Here is a 23,736-nt window from a genome sequence, read left to right on the forward strand (position 1 = left end):
CATAATAATATTGGTCAAATGACTGCTACAGTGGGATTTGAAAATAACATGCTAAATAAAAGCTTGTATTGATGAATAGATAGAATTTAGATGGAGTGCACTGTGGGAAGTGAGGAGTTTTACAAACTTAGCTTTTGATCTCTTTCTGCTTAAAACAGATGAATGTGACTGCTACAGAACACCTCAAAATCCATATGACTCAAAACACCATTCACTTTCTTCAGTTCTGGATTGCTTACAACATGTTTACCCAACACCAAAACTGCAAGAGGGTGCTAACAGTTGTACTTCATCAGAAGAGATCTCTGTAGCCAGCCACATTGGAACAAGTGAAGTGCTTCCAAGTTATTCACCACAAAATGAGAAGAGCATTGCTGGACCTGATCTTTTGTCCACTGTGGATAGTGGTTCCTTAAATGAAATTCAGGCTTCAAACCCAGGAAGGTGTAGTATACCTGTGTGTGATCTTGTTAATGACACAGGTAACTTAATCCATTCAGTGGCTGCTCATGAAGATACCCAAAAGTTGCAGCCAGATGATTTCCAGTACAGTGAAGGTTTGACGGGCTATGGCATATCTTGTGTACCTGTTCCTACTTGTATGTCATCAGCTGGTTGTAGTGATGTTTCAAGTACAGAGCAGAGTGATGGGAAATTGATGCTACAAGATTCAGGACATCTTAAAACAGAGGAGATTAATTATTTAGCTTTAAAATCAGACAGTTATGCTACAGCAAAGATCTCACATTCATGTGATGATCAACACAGGACAGAATCTGTAAAGTGCAATGAAGTATTTGGTCAGCTTGAACAAACTGCTTGCCTTAATACTGCACATGTCCCTGTAACGTCACAGAATTTGAATGCGTACAGTCCCAAAGATGAGAAAGCATACGAAAAATTGCCTTGTGTACCACAAGATGCAAGTGCACACTCTGCAGTAAGCGAAGAGATGTATGGAAGAAATGCCACAGAAAAGGCAGACTTAGAAGATGAGTGTGAAGTTGAATCCATGCCTTCAGAACTGCCACAGAAGCCTCAGTTGCACAAAAGCCATGCAACATTATCTGAAAATGGTGTTTACCCAGACTCCTCATCTCAAACAGGAGCTAAAGTGGAATTGGAAAAGAAAATCATGGAAGAGAATGTAGTTAGTGTAGAACTTACTAGCAATGAAATACTAAAGAGTGTTTCAACTTCATGTATTTCTGTTGGGGATGTCCAGACTTCACTGTCATGTCTTTCACTTCCTGTATCTATATGTGGTTCATTAGTTGTAATGGAAGAAAAAGTTAATCCTCTACCTCAGAATGAAATGGCAGAGGTTATTAGTGATACATTAACTGTTCATGCTGGAAAGTCTGAATCTGATCTCTCTGATAGGGAGTCCTGGGAAAACACTGACTTGCATGAACAGGAAGAATATATAGCTAAAATCAGTGGAAGTATTGTGGAAAAAAGTACAGATGGAGAGAAGTATGATATTGAGAATATAACTAATGACAGTGATTCTCAGCAAGTCAAAGCTTTTGCTTCTGCTTTTTTAGAATATGAAGCTGAGCCATATGGTGTTGGTATAGATTCTTATTACAATGAAAGTATGAGCCCAGTTATGGCTGACTTTACTGTCGAGGAGAATGTTTTTAAAAGTGATACTCTAATAACTGATGCTGAGCTTGATGATTTCTTGTATGGACAAAGTCTTCAGTCCAATGTGTTGAAGTCTTCAGACAGTGATAATAACTTAATGGAAGCTGATACAGATGAAGGGAATTTAACAAATGTGAACAACCTAGATTTCACAGGGGTTACTGAAGAACATATGCAAGCAAAACTGGAGGAGATAATGAGCATTAATAGTAATCTTAAAGCATCTGTTACTGCCAATGAATCAGAATCTTCAACAGAAGAGAGTATGTCTCGTATTGGGGACATGACTGGGAGTGGTAGTGAAGCACTAGTTCTTAATGTTTGTACTGAAGGTGCAAGACCAAAGCAGTTGCTTGGCCTTTCCCAAGGAGCTGTTGGTCAGAGACAACTGAATAGAACAGACGAACTTGAGAAAGAAATTCAGAAGGCCAGTTCAGTTACCCCAGAAACTCCCCCCTCAGGCACCAGCATAAATGTTGGTAAAAATTTTGACCCTGCACACTCTGAGGAAAGCAGCTCTGAAGCTGGAAGAAATGAGACATCTGAAAACATAGAACCACCCAAAATACCTGCAACTCTGTCATGGAAACAACCGTTGTGGGTTCCTGATTCAGAGGCACCCAACTGCATGAACTGCCAAGTCAAGTTCACGTTTACAAAAAGACGACACCACTGTCGTGCATGTGGAAAGGTAAGTTATTGGAGAAGAGTCCTGTCATATTAAAAGTGAATGAATTCTGATTCAAGGATAACCAAAATACAGAAGGGAAAGACTATTGACAGAGTTTTTTCTAGGCTCAAAGTATTTTATTTTTTAAAAAATTAATTTTATTTTTCCTTCATAGAAGAGACTGTTGGAAAAGACTGATATTAATTAAGAAATGTATGGCCTTTTTTTGTGAAAGTAATTGAAGGGAAGTACAGAGAATGTTCGTACTTTATTTTCCATTACTGTCTAGTCTACTGTATTTTGCATAGACCTAGAAAGATGAGACAGTGGATTACTTCGTAGTAGTCATAGTGAATAATCTCTTTACTCAGCTTTTAAGTTAAGCTTAGGTATTTAAACAAAAAAAAAAAAAAAAATGAGGTGATGGTGATGGTTGGAGTTCAGGTAAGTGGTTATACTAGCTGTAAAACACTGTCCATGAATCTGTAAGGACTGCATTCTTTCAGGAGCTGTAAGAGCAGAACCAATGCAAAGAATTTATAGCCTAAATCTGTCCTTCTGTGTATTTAGATGTATAATTTTCTAGGGGATTCATCTCAGGGGAAAACTATGCTACTTTTGTGGGGCAAAAGGTACTCACCAGCTGAGCAAGTAATCTGTAGAATTTTTTTCAGCATGTGGTCTTCTACAGTGAGTAAATAGTCAAAGTTTATTCTTAATCCAGAATTCCCTTATGAGCTGCTGTGGCTTACACTTGTACTAGTGTGTAAATGGAAATACTGACAGTGCTAATGAACGTACAGTGAAGACTACTTACTAACTTTTTGCATCCCCAATATAGAGAGGCACCTGGAGAGGCTTGGTGATCTTCTCCCAGGTTGCTCTTCTGGTACTGTGTATTCAAAGCATAGTACTTTTTTACTTCAACTGCACTAATCGTGAACTAAAATGTGGTCTGAATTTGGATGCCAAGAAAGTGAAGAACTCACTGTGACAACCTAGAACTCATCGAACTTAGTTATTTGGTAGAATATTCTGTTGAAGTTTGTACACAGTTCTGATTGGGTTTCATTTTAGTTGTTAAGCCTGACTGACTTCAAGTTCCTGTTTACATTCACTGAAATTTCTTGCACCTTGTCTAGAACTGAGGATGAAAGCACCCTTCACTACACAGTTCTGTTTACAGCCATCAGCTGTTGCTGTTGCTAATCTTGTGTGTTAACAGAGGGTTTTTTGGCAGAAAGGTGTAATTAGAGTGAGCATCACAAAGCATCTTCACTGGAGAACGAGTGAAGGCAATATAAGTTATCTAAACTTAGAGGTACTGGAGTGCTCTACAGTTGTAAGTGTCATAACTTTTCTGAATATGCAATAGCTTAACTTTCTGCCCTGTAAAACTTTGTCTTAAAAACAAATTAAACAGTCCTTGTGGACCTGTTGTGGGTTGTTGTTTTCAACCACATGGCCATAAGGATGAACTGGTAGGAATTCACAGTTGTCCTCTGTGGACTATACTGAAAGACAATTGTATAGTTTTCATGTAGTCCTACAGCTTTTTTTATTAATGAAAGTGGCAACACTTGTGAATTCTGGTTTTGTGCTGGAAGGAAGTGGGACGTTCGTGGTCACTGCTTTCCCTCCCATCTGCAGCACTTGTAAGGCCAAACAACTTTGCAGTTTCTTTGTTTGGGTATTTGTCTGTTGTTGCAGTAGCCTTCCTCTTCCTAGCTCAACCAGAATCAATTTATTTGCTCAGCAGCTTCATTTTCATCTCCCTTCCCCTGTTACATTACCTGTCCATTAGTTTGTGTTCACGTCTTGTCTCCTGTGCATTAAGATTAAGCTGCCTCCTCTGTTGTGGGCCCCAGTGGTACCGACTGTAAGAGGAGAATGCCAATTGGAAAGGATTCTACTGCTTAGCACTTGAAGCCCTAAGGTGGATTGTAACTGATTAGCAATTAATCTTCACCAGTTACATTCTTAACATCTTTACTGAGCATGTGCACTTTCAGTTGAGTAAATTACCTGTGACACTAATGCAGAGGCGATTGGAATAGTTTCTTTTTTTGAGCTTGTATTGCACCAATCAAGTATTACTGTTTTTACGGTGACTTTTCCTACTTAAAGGAGATCACTTCCAATGGCTTTTTTTTTTTTTTTTCTCTGTTGCTACTGTTTGGGGTTTTATTTCCCCTTAATCCACTTTATTTTCCTGGAGATAATTAGGAGTAGCAGAACACTTTGTGGGTTTTTTTGTTTATTTAACCCAGGTCAGTGGTAGAAGGTTTCTGTCAGACCAAGGTTTCAAAAGAAGCCTCTTTTAAAGGCCATATCCTGGTGTCGTCTGAGATAGAGATAATTTTCTTCTTAGTAGCTAGAATTAGTGCTGTGTTTAGATTCAGTGTGGGATTTACTATAAGAACAATGTTGATAAGACACTGATGTTTTTAGTTGTTGCTAAGAGCTGAAGGACTTTTCAACTTCCCATGTCCTGCCTGTGCGCAGGTGCGCAAGAAGATGGGTGGGAGCACAGCCAGAGCACCAGACCCAAATCAGCCAGTGGAATATTCCATATCATATAACGTCATGCTCAGTATATATGTGAGGGTTGGCTGAGAAGTTGAGGGGCTCTCTTCCAGAGCTGCAGTTTGAGAATCATCTCTCCTCCAGGATCACTAGCCAGGAATGGGCTGGGCATTGGTAGGTTGGTGGTGAGGAACTGCATTGTCCATTACTTGTTTGTATATTCTATTATTATTATTATTTTAATTTATTACAATTAGTAAATTGTTTTTATCTTAACCTACAAGTGTCCTTACCTTTACTCTTCCAATTTATTCCCCCTTTTCCTGGGGCAGGGAAGGATGAGTGAGCTGCTGGCTGGGTTTAAAACACAACAGACCTATACTGACTCCAGAGTCTGTATATAGCCAAGAGTGGTGGGCCTCTGAAAATTTGCAAGTCACCATTGAAAGAACATAAGGGAAAAGTGTGAAATGCACCAGATATTTATGGGAACTCTTGCAAAAAAACGTTTTACTAGAGACATAATTCTTTGAATGGAATTGTGCAGGCGTAGTTCAGGCTAGAGATGCGCTTTTTTCCCTATATGTGCCTAAAAAGAGACAAGATGCATATCCATGCTGAAGTAGAAGAGCATATTCTGTTCTTTCAAAGCAGCCTTCAGTGTAAAATACTTCGCTGAAGGGAACTAGTAACATGACAACAACTATGTTTATTCTTTCTGACAGAGTTGGGAAGCCTGCTTACCCAACATAGTTCCTGAGCCAGCATTAGTAAATAGCTTGGGAAGGAGTGAGCTCTGGCTTAGATGGTTGTCTGAGGTAGAAGAGGCAACTTGGAATTTTATGACAAACTGGTAACAGTTGTTATGGAGAAACTTGGTGCAGTGCACAATGCTGCAAGATCGGTGGATAAGGAATGACTTCTGGCAGGTGTGAGACTAGATCATTTTAACCATTATCGGAATCCTAATGGGAGATTGCAACAGTTATCTTCAGGGATAATACTAAAGCAGTAAAGCAAATGTGACCCAATTCTGGCATTCAGTCCTTGTTGCTATCACTGTTCCTTAATGTAAAATAGGTATGGGATTAACAGAACTAGGAATGAATTTGAGAATAGCTCGTGCAACCTGAAATTATTTTCATCACTCCAAATAATAATTCTAATATTACTTGTTGCTGCTCTTTGTGTATGTACTGTGGTTATTGGGTTTTTTCCATGCAGGTTTTGTTGTGAGAGATAAGATACAGGCTTGAATATGAGGCTGCAGGGGGTTTAGAATCAAACAAGTGTATTTCTTGGAAGAGTTCTAATTGCTGTGCAGTTATATACTAGCTGCTTCCAGCTATAATCCTTAAAAAAAAAAAAGGTAAAAAAATAAAATTTTAGCTCTTTTGTGGGCACCTGGCCTTTTGTGATTAGATCTGCTCACATAGGGAAATTTTAGGTGTTTATCTATTTCCTAGCTGAATCTGAGAGAGTATTGGCAAGAGCTGAGTGCCTGGCTGTGTAGTGTGGACACTCCTAGCCCTGTGTGGAAGGTTGGTTTGTAGGTATCTAAGGATTGGTCCAACAGAAATACCTGTCAAATTTCAAAAGCTTACGGTATGGGTAGGTTGTGATGCAGTTCTGGGGAGTGGGATAGAAAGAACCCCTGATCAGAAGCAGACTTTGCAGACTTCATAGTTTGGCTCAAATTGAGGAGCTTTTGAAATTCTTAATCATTAGCATCATAGAATGGTTTGGGTTGGAAGAGAACTTTAAAAATCACCTGCTCCAACCTTCCTGCTGCAGGCAGGGACATCTCCCATTATGTCAGTTTGCTCAGAGCCCTGTCAACCTGACCTTGAACACTTCCAGTGATGAGGTATCCACAGATTCTTTGGGCAACCTGTTCCTGTGTCTCACCACCTCCACTGTAAAAAGTTTCTTCTTTCTATGCAATTGAAATCTAGTCTTTCAGTTTACAACTGTTGCTCCTTGTCCTGTCACAACAGGCCCTGGTAGAATGTCTCTCTCTCTCTCTCTGTGTCTTAAAAGTGTGCTTTTTATATTGAAAAGCTGCAAAAAGGTTTACCTGGAGCCTTCTTCAGGCTGAACAATCTCGACTCTCAGCCTTACTTCATAGGAGGGGTGCTCCAGCCCTCCAACCATTTTCATACCCCTCCTCTGGACACGCTCCAGTAGGTCTGTGTCTTTCCTCTGCTTGGGACCCAAAGCTGAATGCAGTTAAAGCCTTTTTAATAAAAGCCTTTTTTAGTCTAATACTTCCACTTCTCCACAAACAAATGTATTGTAACATACATTTGCCAAAGCTCCTTTTCTCCTTCCCTTCTTCCAAATATGTGTATGCATACTTTATATAATGCAATCTATTTTAGTAAAAGGAGTAAATAATAATACAAATTTAATTCGGGGAAATACTGGGATTTTGTTTATAATATTTAATTAAATCTTTTTCTGGTTCAGGTTTTTTGTGGTGGCTGCTGCAAACGAAAATCCAAACTACAATACATGGAGAAGGAAGCAAGAGTCTGTAATAGCTGTTATGATGACATTAATAAAGGTAAAAAAGTGTTTTTTTAGTAATTGCAGTAATCATTAAAAACAATAGGGACACCTAGCATCTCTTTAATCTTTGTTCTTTCTGGGGAGCTTCACTACTGTAATTGGTGTATGTTTTTCTATTTCTGAGATGGAGGGAGGAAGAGAATAATTGTACCTCTTAGCTGGATTTCAGTTCTTGTTTTAAACTTTTGAGTAAAAAACTGATTATTTTTTTATATAAAAAATAAAATTAGGCTTGAACTCCATAGGACTAAATATAAAGTTATGCTTATATTTAAAGTTAGGTCGTCCATAGCAGGAGTTTAGCAAGAGTGATCCTTCCTCCACAGTTAGCCTTCTATGTGTTTAAAGGCCATACTCCTGCTTGCTCTCACATGTTAATTGCCTGGTTTATGTAGCTTTCTGTTCTGGTGTTTTTACAAGTTGCTTAATGATACTACAGTAATTGAATAATAAGATAACCTTTTCTTAAGTGAAAGCTAAGCATGGATGCTTATGGAAACATCAGGAGAAAAAAGACATCCTAATTATTAATATTCAAGTAAGAGTTGAAGTGAAAACTTAACAGATTTTTAATATGCCACCTGAATGGCATATGATTTGATAAATGTGATACGTGTATTTGCACCAAGGTAGAGGGATCATATGGTTCAGTGTAGACACTGTAATGGTAGCAAGATGTACAAGGAGGTCTGTTTCTATGTTGGGAACATATTAGGCAAATATACAGGTAAAAAGTTAATAAATCTGAATTTTCTTCTGTACAACAGCTTGTGTTCATTTTTCACAAGTAGCTCACAAATGGTGCACTGCTTCTGAAAAAAAAAAAAAGAAACAACATAATACTGCACTGCAAGTGAAATTTAGCCATTTGTGAAATCTTAAAAAGTAACTGTATCTTTTTAGCACAGGCATTTGTAAGGATGATGAATCCAACTGGTCCTGTCCCAAATTCCAGTATATCCTCTGAGGGTTCTTCTGGTGTTCCACCTTTGGAAGAAGCCCAGATATCTGGTAGAGCTCGCTCTCCTTCACCTTCTGCACTGTTACCTATCTCAGTACTTAAACAACCTAGTATTGAAGGTATGCAAAATATAGTATAATATGTAATATAGATATAATGTATACACTTTCAGGATTTCTTTGGAGTATTGTAAATCTTTTTTTGTGTAGAAATTACTTTAATCATTTTTATATACCTTAGGAGATCTCTGGCTTGCATTGTGTCTGCCAGTCTTAGAGTAAAAACAAAAAGTAGTTGTTTAGGGAAGAGTTGCTAGGGAGCAGTAGGGGTCCGTTCTCTGTGTAAATACGAATTAGTGGCTAAGTAGTGTCTTTGTTCCACTTTCATTAAACATCTGACCTTCAGTGAAAACAAACCTTTAAACAGTGTTATAAGCTAACTTTTTTAGAGTGTATTTCATGTTTTAGCTGTGATATGCACTTCATTTTTACCTTACTACAGAGGGATGATTGAAAAAGTACCCTTCCTTATATAGGAATTGATATATTTAACTATAGCATGGCAGCTTCCTCTGCAAGTATGAGATTTTTTTTTTGCATGTATTTGCTAGTCTGGTGAGTGGTTGATGTCACACTGTCTGTTTGTGCTTGGTTCCAGTAAACAGATTATATATATATTTAGGGGGAGAAAGGGCTTAATTTTGTTCCCTTTCAGTTATTAGAAGAGTACAGTAATATGAAGTCAGTGTTGTTTTCTTAATCTGTCCTAGGGCCGTGCCCCAAAGAACAAAGGAGAGTTTGGTTTGCAGATGGTATTTTGCCAAATGGTGAAGTGGCAGATACAACAAAACTTTCATCTGGAGCAAAGAAGTCACCACAGGACTTAAGTCCAGTAAACCTTGACTCGCCGGAGATGTGTATGGTATGAATTAAGAAGTGTGGGGGGGGGGTGTGAATTACCTCTTGAAATACCTTTGCTTGTTGTTGATGAGGCCACCTTACATACCATAATATGACTTTTGCTTCACAGCTTTTGGAATCTGAGCCAGTATTTGATTATTTTTTGGGAGGTGGCTGTGAAGTCCTTGGATTGAAGTATTTGGTAGGCCATACTTAAAAGGAAGCCATGCTTCTTTTGGGGGGTGTTTGTGAGCTTTAAAAATTGTAGGGCAGAAAGCCTTCTAAAAGAAGGGTTTTTTTCTATGCAGCCTTTGATAAACTACTTTTATGAAGGTAACCTCAGCCATAGTTCTGAAACCTGTCATTAAACAACATGCTTATAGTAGAAGTGTGTGGGCTTGTTTCCAGTGGCTTGCTGTAGTTTGTCTGTTGGATTAGACTAACCAGAAGTTGCTTAATGCCCTAGAATACTACATTATAGGGTGTAGCAAAATGCATGTATAGCTTCTAATGTAAACTAATACTGAACTGAGAAGGGGATTGGCTTTTTTATGATAGATCACATTCATGGGTGTTGAACTAGCTGTACTTGACAAGAAAAGTCCAAAGTGTGATTGGTATATGTTTGTTGTGGAAAGATTTGGAGAGATTCCTTAGCTTTTCAAAATAAAACATAGCTGTGAAGTGCTGTCTCATGTGGTAACATAAATTCTATGATTCTAACAGCATTCAAGAGTTTTTAAAACAAATTTAGTAAAGTTAACAACCAGACCAGATCATTATTATTTGTATATGGAGGATCTGAACAGTTACCAGGTGTATAGCCTGTAAATCGGCCTTAATTTAACATGAATGGATAATAGTACATGTGACCTTATTTGCATAAGGAAGGACTCCAATAAGCTTCAGTTGTCAAAAGGTATAGTCTGTCTTCCATTTTGGCAAAAAAATAGGATATTTGCACTTGCAAAAGATGAGCAATGTCTAAAACTAAAAGCAACATGGACAAAGCAAGCAGGAAACAATTAGTTGATCAGTTCTTGTATGTAACTTCAGAAGATCAAAAAGCCACCATACTGCAGCTCTAATGCAAAGGATATACTTCACTAAGTAACACATAACCCTGAACGTGCTGCCACAGGATGCTATGAAGGTCAAAAGTGAAAAGTGATATGAAAGACCAGACAGCAAATTCATAGAGAAGTCAATAAGAGAACAGTTGAGTCCTCTTTTTGTCTGTAGGATGTTACTTTGGGGGTTGGTGTATTGGGTTTTTTTTATTCATCAGTTTTTTAAATTTTTCTGACACGTGCATTCTCTAAACAGGGGATTTGGTGGAAGCTGATGGCATACCACGGCAAGAATAGAGTTGTTACGTTTTTTTCTTGTTGCAATGCAGAGTTCCCTACTGAGACAGGATGCAAACCTAACATACTTGAAAGATAACACACCTCTTTTTTTCTTATGACGGCCCATATCCTAATGTGCCTATGCTCATAGTTTGTCATATCCATTTTGCTGGGGGAGCAGCATAGGTTTGACTCCAAACTAGAAATTAATCGGACTGTAAAATGCTAGATTTGGCTATTAGTACATACCATAGAAATGGAAATAACACTTGCAGTACTGAACTGCTGATCCCAGTGATGGCAAATTACAGTGATGATAATGTTCAGTAGCTATGAATGAGGAAACAGTAATACTAAACAGATTCCTGGAGGGGTACTTGGTTTATTGTGATTTTGTTACATCTGATTGTTATATGCTAAAATGACTGATCTGCAGCACTCTGATACGAATTTTGTGTTACCAAACAAATAAGTTAATGATGCATCTTCACCTAATGTAACTCCTAAAGATGAAAAAAAAAAAAAAAAAGAAAGATCTAGGAGAGATTTGGTGTCTTTTTTTTTTTTGTTTAGAAGAAATGCATTCTCAGTATTTCTGATAGATTTCTTTCTCTTTTTGCTTCTAGAATGCTAGTAATGAAAGTTTAGCTTGTTGCGAGACATGACCATAGACTTTTTTTCCTTTGTCTTCATAGGATGCAAATGCAGAGAAAGATGACTTAACTGCTGTAAATCCAAAACCAAAGGAGGAAACTGATACTGCTGCAGCAGTGGAAGAATTACATCCTTCTGTTTCTTCAGACGATGCACAGCAGGCTGTTTCAGGCCAGAGTGAGGTGGTACATAGTTATACATCTGTAACTCTAGAAACTAAAGACTGTTCTCCTCCTGCAGAAGCTGAGAAGACTAGTTCCAGTTCAGTTGATCAAACTAAAAGTGATATGCCTGTTAGTCCTTCAAGTTACAGAGCACTATGTGGTGTTGAAAACTGTGTTCATAAAGAAATCAGCCTTGTTCCTGATGGTGATAAACTGCCACCGCTTTTGCTTGCAGTGGGTGGAAAAGGAAAAGGTAAAACTTGAGAAGATTTTAATATTTAATTCCCTGATCCAAAATTTCTGAATACAAACTTGTGTGTATGTAACTTGTATTTTAATACAATTCTAATCTCATTTATTTGCTGCACAATAGATCGTTAGATAGTTGAACAAGCATTACTGACAAGATCAATATGTTATGAAAAGAATACTTCATCACTTAAATGCATTGTAGAAGTGACTGTGCTTATTGCTGGTAACTAAGAGTACCAGTATATGGATGAGGAGACAGCATACACAATTAGTCAGTAATTACCAAATGAATGGTAGCCCTAGTTTGAACCTTTGTTACAAGTTACTGCTTTATTTTTATACGTTTCTTGAATCTTAGGGTAAACTATTCATTGACTGATCAGTAGCTATTCTAAGCTTGAGAATAATTACCACTCTCTTAGGAGGATGGGACAGTCTTTCATATGCTATGATCTATAATATTTGTTTTAGATAGTTGGCTGACATGTTGAACTAAATTGAATGCTAATTTGTTTAGATCCTCAAGTGGCAGAACATCCATCACACCAACAGGTCACCTTGCTTCTTGTGGAAGGAGGTCAAAATCCATTAACTTTTATCCTGAATGCAAACTTGCTTGTAAATGTCAAGCTAATTACTTGTAAGTAGTGCACATTTTCTTTTCCATTAAATCCAGCTCTTTTTCTGACTGTAAAACAACATTACTGTGGTATCTCTCTTTTTAATGAAAGATTCTTCAGAAAAGTGCTGGTACTTCTCAACAAATGGACTACATGGTTTGGGTCAAGCAGAAATTATCATTCTATTGCAGTGTTTGCCTGGTGAAGAGATTTTTCCTAATGAAATATTCAGATTATTTATTGACATCTATAAGGATGCAACAAAAGGTATGTAATTTTAATGTCTAACTTCTTCATAATATCTTCTTGCTGATCTTTAAAGCTGGAAATTAATAAATAAAATTTTTTGAAGTATTTGTAGGTACCTAATGATTCTGTTGAAAAACCTTGCAATGTTAGCCTTGGATTCTAAATAAACAACAGGAAGAAAAAAAATTGGTTTCACATACTTCTGTAAACATCCTATTTGTAGGTTTTTTTGTTGTTCTTCAGTTAGTTGTGTTAGAGATTCTGTGTGTAAGTCGTTGAGTCTGTGGTTTAGGACATCTGGAACTTCATTTGAGAAGTACAGTACCCACATTTATAAATATTTGATGCCTGTTAGTCAAACTTCATCAATTGGTGTGTGCCAGAACATTGTGCCACTCCAGGGTTTTTGGTATTTGTTTGGAAGAACCTTGTTCCGTGTTCGAGTTCATTTAGTTAATAGATATAGAGTGCTTAGTCTGTTGGTTTAGATGTCTGTTAGACTTTCAGGAAGATGTGAAATACACCATTTTGCTTACAAATCTGTAGGAGACCACTAGATAGTTTTCTTGACACTAATGTATTACTTCTCCAGATGTATAAAGCCTCTGTCACTCTTTTCTACAGGAAGGTTAATAAGAAACATGGAAAACATTACTTTTACTGAAAACTTTCTCAGTAACAAAGAGCATGGAGGATTCCTGTTTGTTTCACCAACTCTTCAGAAACTTGATGATCAGATTCTACCAGAAAACCCCTTTCTTTGTGGCATTCTCATCCATAAGCTGGAAATACCCTGGGCGAAAGTTTTTCCAATCCGTTTAATGTTGAGATTGGGAGCAGAATATGGGGGTGAGTTTTTTTAGACAAGCAAAATATTTTAAATAATCTTTAAGACTGAAGTTTCATACATGGGAAGCCACCTATTGAGACACTTAGGAATTTACATTGCGCTGCTAAGACTACCTTGATTATTTTTCTTTTTTCTGACTTCTTTTGTCACAGGAGAAAGGTTTGAAGGGAAGTTCACAAGCTCAATTTGCAACTCTGACAAATCGGGCTTTATAACTACATTACTGAAATTGACTGTATTGGTAAAAATTACTGCTTCATAAAATGGATAAAGGTATTCATTACTTCTAAGGATAACTTACTAAAACATTTGAAATCTCTAAGCCTGTAAAAATGCAGGTGGCATTATTTCAAAGCGAGGTGGATGGAGAGCCTGTAAATGTGCACCACCACAGGTTGTGCAGTGACACAACCTCCATGTCTGAATTACTCATATCAGCCTGCAACAGACTGTGGAAAGTATTTTCTGCTCTCCTAATGAGATTTGCATTGGCTCTGCTCCTGGCTCACCAAAAGGTCTTTACACAGATTCCCATTGCCTTGAAGAACAGATAAGCTTGCTTGAGCAAGAACTGGAAGGAGTAATTGTCCTAAATGCCTTCTAGAGTGGGTTGTGTACTTGCTTGAATAACACAGAAACTTCATGTAGCAATATAGGTACCGTTTTGTTTCCTGTTGCACTGCTGCTTAAGCCATCCAGAGGGACCTGGACACACTGGAGAGGTGGGCCTGTGCAAACCTCATGAAGTTCAAGGCCAAGTGCAAGGTCCTGCCCATGGGTCCGGGCAATCCCAATCACAGATACAGGCTGGGCAAAGAGTGGATTGAGAGCTGCCCTGAGGAGAAGGACTGTGGGGTACTAGTGGATGGAAAACTGACTGTGAGCCAGCAATGTGTGCTCACAGCCCAGAAAGCCAACTGTGTCCTGGACTGCATCAAGAGCAGTGTGGGCAGCAGGGCGGGGGGGGGGGGATTCTCCCCCTGTATTCTGCTCTTGTGAGACCCCCCTGCAGTGCTGGGTCCAGCTCTGGGGGCACCAACAGCAGAAGGACACATATCTGCTTGAGCAGGGCCAGACGAGGCCACAAAGATGCTCAGGGGGCTGGAGCACCCCCTGTGAGGACAGGCTGGGAGAGTTGGGGGATTCAGCTGGAGGAGAGAAGGCTCCAGAGAGACCTTAGAGCGGCCTCCCAGGATTTAAAAGGGCTACAGGAAAGCAGGGGAGGGACTCTTGATCGGGGGGTGTAGGGATAGAACAAGGGGTAACAGTGTTCAGATGAAAGAGAGCAGATTTACTTTAGATGAAAGGAAGAAATTCTTCCCTGTGAGGCCCTGGCACAGGTTTCCTGGAGAAGCTGTGGCTGCCCTCCCTGGAAGGGTTCAAGGCCAGGTTGGACGGGGCTTTGGGCAACCTGGGCTAGTGAAAGGTGTCCCTGCCTGTGGTGGGGGGTTGGAACTAGATGATCGTTAAGGTGCCTTCCAACACGAACTGTTGTATGATTCTGTCATCTAGAGAGGAGGCATTTAGATAACGTGCAGCATGCAGCCGTTACTCGAGTAGCATGGATTTCAAAAATGTGTCATACGCAACTTTGTTGACCTGAATGTGTGTTTGATAAATAAGCCCACCATTCTAGAAGCTTCAGGTCTATACATAGGTATCACTTGCTTGTTTATGGAATTTGTGAGTCAATAGCAAATTTCTACTGTCCAGGCTTCTGTCTGAATGTTGACAAGGGTGGTAGCTTTTGTCATTCTTCTTTGTCTTACAAACTACTTGTCTGGTTCTGGGGGTTTTTTTAACCAATTTTGCATCTTCGACCTCACAATCCAGAGTTTTCTCTGCTACTTGTTTTGTTTTCAAATGGATTCTTACTATCATCTCCTGCATCTCATTGCCTTCCCTAGTTCCCATCTGCATGTGTTTCCCATTGCAGCCATGGGACATGAAAGCACGTTACTTTCAGTGAATGTCCTCACTCACTCTATTCTCGCTTATCAATACTAAGTGGTACTTTACTTTGTATTTTAACATTAACATAGAAGCAGATGTTAACCTGTGTGGTATTCTTATTCAAGCAACCCCTCGCACAGTTGGTGACCCAGGGACTGAACCCAGGATGTTTCCGTTCAGATCGCATTTTGCAAGAAACATATCTGACAAAGGGTACAAAAGCAGCAACAAGTCTCTACCACAAAATTACTGCCACTAGGAGAGTAGCTCCATGCAGTGACATTGCACTAGGATTTAACCGTGGGTGGCAAAACCATACAGTGGGCTAAAGGACAGTCTGTGACAGAGAATCGGTTTCTTTGGCTGATCAGATACTGAAAATAACACTTGGATTAGCAAGTTTTATAGTTGTTGATAGGCAAACATGACCTTTTCTTTCTTCTTCCTTGACCCTAGCATATCCAACTCCTATAGTAAGTTTCAGGCATCGGAAGCCACTCTTCGGAGAAATTGGGCACACAATTATGAATCTACTTGTTGTGAGTAAATGTTTCATTCTCTTCCTTTGCTGTATTTACATAATTTAGATTATGTAAAATATCCTCAGAACTCTCATTCTTGAGAGCAGAGTTATTTTTGTCAGAGGTAAAGGGCTAATATTTTTGGCTTTCATACCTGAACAAATTCAGATACTGACTTCCATGCTTTGCTTTTCTATCAGAGATGCAATTTTGTTATCTGATACACTGTAAGATCCTAATGTGCATAAAGTAGTCATATTCTATATAACCCACTGGTAAATAGAGCTACCTTGTCAGTGCTATAAATTTGTTGATATATTCACTGAAGTACCCTTTGCATAGATCAGTCAGAAAAAAGTGATCACCAAGTCTTTCACCACCCTTCATGTCATTACTCTTTAGAAATCTTAGAGATGTATGTAGAGTACTTTTAATTGTCTGCTAACATGAATGTTTTGTCTGTTATAGGACCTTAGAAATTATCAGTATACTTTGCATACCATAGACAACCTGTTTGTTCATGTGGAAATGGGTAGAAGTTGTATTAAAATACCCCTAAGGAAGTATAATGAGGTGAGTAACAAACTACGCTGTTTAGCTTCCTAATCCAAACTGCTTTAGTCTTTATTTGTCATATAATACCAGTCAAATCTTTTAACATGAGCTCTTTTTAAGAAAAAAAAAAAAAAGGGGGGGGGGGGGGGGGGGGGGGAAGGGTGGTTCTTAAAAGTTGTAATGTTTTTATTCCGTAGTCAGTTTTCAGGCAGTTCTGGAAGTGGAGTCCCCACTTGATAGCAGCTTTCTAGATTACTTGATATTTGCTGTACAGTAGACTCTCTGAACTTTAAACTAATGTAAGCATGTGATGGGGTCAGGGGGAGCACACAATTCCTTCTTCCTGAACGTGTTCAAGTGGATAATGATGAGTGAAAAGTTGAGCTTTAGGATAACTGTTAAATGCTGAAAAATCAGCAGTTTCTTCAGAATATTTTAGCACATATTTTTTTAAGATTATCTCTTACACATCTCCTAATGATGGTGTTTTGCTTTTTAAAATCTTTCTTGCCAGTGTAGTTTTTATTATAGTTTGCTTACTTCAGCTTTAAAAAAAACCAAACCCCAACCCTGAATAGTAAATTGCATGCAACTTAATGAATATTTTAGCCCTAAGGCCAACAAAATCCCTACAACTGATACATTCTGCATAACTCATCTGAGTGGTACTCAGACTTACTCATTCCTTTCGACTCAAGTAGTATTTTTCATCATGCTTAATGTTCCCCAGCTAGTCATGGCAAACTGTTGTTCAAAATCTCTGGAATTAACTAAGAGAATAATTCTTGGCATTATTTTTGAGAGCTGGATTTTTCTAATGTCTTCTATTTAAAATGAGTACTTCGAAGTGAGATTTGTCAGTGTAATGACAAATTTTGTATTGACAGGTAATGAAGGTGATAAACTCTTCTAATGAACATGTGATTAGTATTGGAGCAAGTTTTAATACTGAAGCAGATTCTCACTTAGTGTGTGTGCAGAATAATCATGGCCTCTATCACACGCAAGCAATCAGTGCTACTGGACATCCTAGGAAAGGTAAGCTGTGTAGTTTGGCTTGTGGAGAAAAATTACATTTCTAGAGGGGAAATCTAAATTCACTTTTAGGCTGAAAGGAAGATGTGTATTCCCAGTAAATTGTTTAGATAAAAAGTTAGCATTCAAACAACCAAGTAATTTAAATGCAAAATAAAATGTTGCTGGTTTTTATCAACACTTTGCTACCTTTTCCAAATGCTATATTAAATGAAGGCTAATACTTTTTCTCTTTGTTTCAAGAAGGGTACTAATACAGGTTACACTTTCAGACATAATCAGATTCTTTATGTATTTCAAAAGCTAAATTTAATATTAGCATGAATTGGGAAATATATTTACATATGTAACCAAATAGTCTAAATAACTGAGTGTATGAAAATATGGTAACAGTGAGTACCTCTGTACAACACCTAGCAAACTGCTACAGTGACCTGTACAGAGAAGAGTGCAGAGGTACCTCTTAAGGTCTGAAAGAAAGACATCTGTGCAGCATATCAGTGCATCTGGGCTGATGAGTCGTGCTTTTTAACAAGTCCCAGTAGTTGGAGGGGAACTCCAGGTTGATAGGACTGTACTCTTACCATCTCTGCTGCCAGCTTGAAAAGTTATGTGCTTTATTAAGCGAAGCACTGTGTGTAATTAACAAATCTATGAATAGAAATTCGTTTATATCATATTTTCTTTCAGTTGCTTTTAGCACCACTGAAAATGTTCTAAACTTTAGGAATATCTTCTGTAAATAAATTTAAATTTAAAAGTTTAATGGCATTACTGTTGTAAAGGACAAAAAAAAAATCAAAAAGAAAACCTCTCATCACTGTTTCTTCAGCTATGTCTCTTTTGTATATGGAACTTTTCTGGCTGGCCTGTGTTGGCTTTGCTGCCAGTATCTTAAAAGGATACTGTATGCACTCAAAAAGGAAGCTGTTAAAGCTGATGGGGGGTTTTTTTTGGCCAAGGAAAAATTATTCTCTCTTTAAAGAGCTATGCTCCATATCATCCTGTCAGTAAGAGATTTCTACTAGCGCTTTCAGTATAGTAGTACCTTTTTTGCCTGCATTTTTAAAAAGGAGTGCAAGTTAAATGTTAGCGGTGACAAACTCGAGTGGTATGAAGTGGTGTACTCACTTTGTTCCTGCTTTTTCTAGTTACTGGTGCAAGTTTTGTGGTGTTTAATGGAGCCTTAAAAACATCTTCAGGATTTTTAGCTAAATCCAGTATAGTTGAAGGTAAGAATTTTCCTATGCAATTTCTTCTTAAGACAACTTAAAAAAAAAAGGCAAGATCTTTATTTCTCATTAAGCTGAATTTTTCAGGTTTTTTTAACTTTGTAGAAAACCTATTGCAAACAAGTGATGTATAAAAAAAAAACCACATGCTAGTTCACCTACTTGTTTTAAAATATACTAAGTTTTTGCTTTATTCAATACAAGTCTGCCCTTTACAGCTGCCTGTATCAAACTATTTTAATTGCTGTATTAATGAATACATATATAGACACATAAATGGAAAAATAATTTAAGATTAGTCTAAGATTGATGTTTCAGTTCTATTGACAAGAAGGCTTTTCATTACTCCCTCTTCCATGTCACATTTAATGCTGTAGTTAGGGGACAGAGTCAGTTTGATGTGCATTTATTAACGAGCTGTAGGAGAGGGTTGGTCCCGCTAGACTTTAAGCCAAGATTCTACTAAAAAGCTGTGCTGCTCTTTCTGTAGATAAGTTGGAATTTTACCTGGTTTTCTTCTAGATGGACTAATGGTACAAATAACACCAGAAACGATGGAAAGCCTGCGACAGGCATTAAGAGACAAGAAGGACTTTAAAATAACTTGTGGCAAAACGGATTCAGGAGACGTAAAAGAATATGTAGATATTTGCTGGGTAGAAAATGAAGAAAAAACAAACAAAGGGTAAATGTATTACCAAAGCAAAGTATCTTAAGAGTTTTTGTTCACAATTTTCAAAGATCCATCTTTAATTTCTTGAAATTAATCTAAGGAATTTTTATTGAAAGCAAGTACTTGATACTAAAATTTGAAATGGGATAGAATGGTAAACTGCCTGCAGTCCTCTAGATGTCACTAACAGAACAATTTTGCTTGTAGTTCACCAAAATTTAATACTGTTTTTTCTGTTCGGGAAGTTGACAGGAAAAGTGTGTGAACCCTCAGTTTCATTTGAAAGTCCTCTATCAAATCAGTAATCAGCTTGTGGGAGGATGCAATTAACCACTTTAAGCTCCCTTGTTCGCGGGGGCTTGGAGGTGCATAGTACTGCCCTTGGCCGTTCCCTGCAGGAATGCCAGCATTCAGCAAAGCAGAATGAGATGCAAGACGTACTTACTGGATGTGATTTGAATTCTTGTTTATGTAGTTTCAAATTTTAATTATACATCACCAACTCAAAACTTGTCTCATCTTAAGTTGTTTCTCAGGCCATGGGTTTGACTTGTTATACCTTTTTCTGTGGCTTCTCTGACCAATTAGAACAAACAGTGCTTTACCTGAGATGGTTTATAGCTTCTTAAACCTGTAAGATCAGGTTTTTATTAAGTGTTGTCTGTTCCCTATTTAGGATATTTCTTTTTGTATCATCTGTATTTTCACAATGCAAGTCTTGTATTACATTTTGTTGTAAACCTGTTTAAATAGACTTTAAGGATGGCTAAACATTATTCCATACAAGTTTATTCAATCTAAATAATTAAATGTTGTTTTAATTATTAACCATACTATTATCATCCATAGAATTTTAAGCCCAGTTGATGGAAAATCAATGGAAGGAACTCAGAGTGAAAAAGTACTACAAGGCAGAGACTTAGAAAGAGACGCAAAAGTTATGAAGTGTACCGAAGTGAGTAAATTACATTGTTCTTGAGCCTTTTTGCTATGTTTTAGAATAGTTAAGTGATAAAGTGATTATACTGAATTATACTACTAAAGGAACTAACTTACTTGATGTGTAGCCCCGTTGATAGGCAGAATGTTCTCCATAGCTCTGTGGTAAGTTTACGTATGTTTCTGGTCTTGTTCTCTGAAAAAGTCTTTTGATAAATCTATAAATCAATAATCCAGATATTCCCAGTCACTAAAGTATTTTGATTGAATAGACAAAATATTAGAACACTTCACTGGCAAACAAGCATTATAGCTTGCTCTGTTCACATTTATATGTAACTGACCTACTCTTTTCCTTACTTTGTAATATAACCAGGCTGCTGACTACTTATCCTTTCTGTAATTTCAGGTATTCTATTTTCTGAAGGACCATGAACTATCCAGTCCTGTTCCTCACCAATTTGCTAAAGAGATTGCTATTGCCTGCAGTACTGCTCTTTGCCCACACCTTAAAACCTTGAAAAATAATGGGATGAATAAGATAGGCCTAAGAGTTTCTGTTGACTCAGATATGGTAATCTTTCAGTTTTTATTGCAGACACTCCATTTAAACTGAAACCTTGTTCTTTTAAAGACCCTGTATCTCTTTCTGAATGTTTTTAGTTTTTTGCCCTACCCCAGATCCAGTCTGAGGATGAAATTTCATGAGGAACCTGTCTTAATGACTAATTTTTCTTGAAAGGAATAGTCCTGTTCCTTTATTCTGTCCAGTTCCCTAATAGCTGCTTGCAGTAAGCTGTCAGTCCTTCCCTAGCTCTAACTCTCTCTGGCACTCATCTGCCTCCAGGGTGAGTCAGTTCAGAGAACTGTAGAGCTAATTTTCTGATGCTTTTCTTGAAGTACGTAGTTTTGCACTGGTTTTGCTCCCTAATGTAGTTCAGTAAGGGATATTTGCACTGAAGTCTGTATAGCAGACTGCCCGGCTGAGGATGGACGAGTGGAAAGGCAAGACTATCTAGCATGTGATGCCCTGCAAAAGATGACAAAACTGTCAGTTTAGTTCCTTGCCTCTGAAGGTGTTCTGTGTTATACTTCTTTACATTTCTGAGACAAGCTGAAAATGCAGTCCTGAAAATCCAGTTTCCAGTAGTATATTTTGAAATTAATCTAACAGTAACTGTGTTACTGTGATATATAGTCAGATCACTCTTGGACATGAGACTGAAGAGAATGGGTGGCCCTGTAAACCCAGGAGGACTGTTGCATGCTTCTCAATGGCAAGCCTTATTAGGTCATGATTGACTTCAAAACCCATCCAGTTGCCAGTGTTTGAATGCTGTCATTTCATGCTAGCTGAAATATTATTTTACCAAGATGCTACGCTTCTGTGTTGTCTTGTTAATACAAAAAGTGTTAATACAACATTAATATTTTTTTCTCCTAGGTTGAGTACTTAGCTGGATCTGGAGGTTGCCTTCTTTCACAGAATTATCTGAATGAACTGGACAGTGCTCTGATTCCTGTGATTGATGGTGGGATGTCAGATCCCACAAGTCTACCATTCAAAATGGAATTAATATTTTTTATTATAGAACATCTGTTTTGATGAGGCTGATGACAAGCAATATACTGATTTGCTAGATCCGAACACCAAAGTTATAATGCTACAGACACTAAAAATGTTAAAGTTTTTAAACCTATTATGTTTTAATAGATTTTTCAAACTGTTTTTTAAAACCCTCAAATCCTCTCTGGTTACTTTACTACGAAAGAATTGTAGTTTGTAATGTTTCCTAAAGTTCTGAAAATTTACACTTAATACAGATGCAGGAGAGGGCAGGTTTTGTTACCTCTCTACACAGTTGTAGCATTTACTATATGTAGTGTAACTTTAAGCCATATTATCTTGCCTCTTAACCTCTGATAAATGTGTTACTGAAAATTGCTATGGTTAGATCTGATCTCTCCAGCATGTGCTTTCTGTGTGCAATTAGCTAAACACTGAAGTAGAAGCTGGCACAAAGCTGTTCTCTTGCCATTTGAGATTCAAATACGCAATCTTCTGTAGCTGACTGCAAACTTCATGTGTGTCCAAAATACAAGTGCACATCTTCTGACACTTGGTTATGGTCAGCATGAGGAAGAATTCTGCACGTATGTTTATGAAGACTTTGTTGTTGAAGTCCTTAATATCAGGATGTTACACAGGTGCTTCAGGAACATAGGCTCTGAATTAGGTTTTTTTACAGAGTAACCAATTTCTTTGTTGTATTTGTAAGGATTTATCAAGCTCAAATGAATGCTATTTTTATAAATACTGCTGATTTTTTTCTTTGTGTTTGGGAGTCCTGACACAATTTGACCTTTCAAGGATGAATTAAAAAAAAACAGGTTACCCTTGATGTAATCTACACTTAGCAATAAGTCTGTCTGAATTCTGCAGTCTTTTTCTGCTCCTGTCTACTGCTTTTGCCACCTCTTAGTAGCCACCTGTACTTTCAGGGAGAATTGATGTATTAAGTGTGAATTTTCAGGAACAGGTTGACTTTTAGTATACCTGAGGTTCTTGTATAGTATGTATTTTTGATATTGGGTCATTAAGATCTATTTATGTATTTGTGATGCATGTGATTTGTACTGAGATTCAGCAAACCGTAATTGCAGTTTGGTTAACTGTCACACATAGAACCAAAACAAACTATATACATCTGTTTAGCTTTCATTAAAAATGCTGGTAGAATTTTATGAGACTATTAAAACTGATGCCTTCTTGATGCTAATAGGGGATATCTTATGTTTTTGTATCAAAAACAATTTGTAACAACATAATCTGCTTTGCTATCACCTGTGCTTCAAAATACTGGTTCTAGAAGGGTTCAGGCTTCAAGATCTTACCCTGGAGGAAACTGAGGCAGCATTTGAGCTAATTAATGTGCGAAACTGCTGTTCTGGAGAAGAGCTGAAGATCACACCACTTGCGGTATGAACCGGTTGTGTTCTTGCTTGGGGATAAGCTGCAACAGGACCCTCGAGGAAACGACCGCGGCAGGTTGAACAGCAGTGGGGGGCTGTGGCTGGGGTGGCACCACTCCTCCGACTGTGAGGGTGAACCAGCGCTGCCCGTCTCTGTGCGTGGGGGTAACCGGAGGAACGGCTGACGCTTGCCACTTGTCCTGTACTAACTAATGATCAGTAAAGAAAGTTAACTAAAATGCTTGATGGTTTATTTCCGTTTGTTTTGTTTTGTTTAAAAAAAAAAAAAAAAAGACGACTTCCCTTCGCAGATTTTCGGGGGTCCCGTTCCCGCCGCAGCCCCCGAGGGGGCGGTTGCCCCGGCTGCGCGCCGCCGGTTCCGCTTCCTGCGGGGACGGCACCACCACCGCCCGCCCGGCGCGGCCGAGCGAGGCCCGTCA

General features: G+C 38.2%; 1 protein-coding gene across 2 annotated transcripts in view; it reads left to right on the forward strand.

Annotated features, from left to right (window-relative positions):
• ZFYVE16 (zinc finger FYVE-type containing 16) overlaps positions 1 to 23,524 on the forward strand; it is a 31,548-nt gene extending 8,024 nt beyond the window's left edge. For both annotated transcript variants that reach the window (XM_074931242.1, XM_074931243.1), the window contains 16 exons: positions 159 to 2,341; positions 7,316 to 7,412; positions 8,321 to 8,497; positions 9,148 to 9,299; positions 11,322 to 11,697; positions 12,214 to 12,336; positions 12,428 to 12,583; positions 13,190 to 13,414; positions 15,825 to 15,907; positions 16,358 to 16,462; positions 17,332 to 17,482; positions 18,631 to 18,711; positions 19,234 to 19,396; positions 20,234 to 20,339; positions 20,733 to 20,897; positions 21,768 to 23,524. In XM_074931242.1, coding sequence (XP_074787343.1) covers positions 159 to 2,341; positions 7,316 to 7,412; positions 8,321 to 8,497; positions 9,148 to 9,299; positions 11,322 to 11,697; positions 12,214 to 12,336; positions 12,428 to 12,583; positions 13,190 to 13,414; positions 15,825 to 15,907; positions 16,358 to 16,462; positions 17,332 to 17,482; positions 18,631 to 18,711; positions 19,234 to 19,396; positions 20,234 to 20,339; positions 20,733 to 20,897; positions 21,768 to 21,929 — 4,505 coding nt within the window. In that variant the 3' untranslated portion in view covers positions 21,930 to 23,524. The remainder of the gene's footprint in view (positions 1 to 158; positions 2,342 to 7,315; positions 7,413 to 8,320; positions 8,498 to 9,147; positions 9,300 to 11,321; positions 11,698 to 12,213; positions 12,337 to 12,427; positions 12,584 to 13,189; positions 13,415 to 15,824; positions 15,908 to 16,357; positions 16,463 to 17,331; positions 17,483 to 18,630; positions 18,712 to 19,233; positions 19,397 to 20,233; positions 20,340 to 20,732; positions 20,898 to 21,767) is intronic.
• The last annotated feature ends 212 nt before the right edge of the window (positions 23,525 to 23,736 follow it).

This window comes from Athene noctua, chromosome Z (assembly GCF_965140245.1).
Source record: "Athene noctua chromosome Z, bAthNoc1.hap1.1, whole genome shotgun sequence".
NCBI lineage: Eukaryota > Metazoa > Chordata > Aves > Strigiformes > Strigidae > Athene > Athene noctua.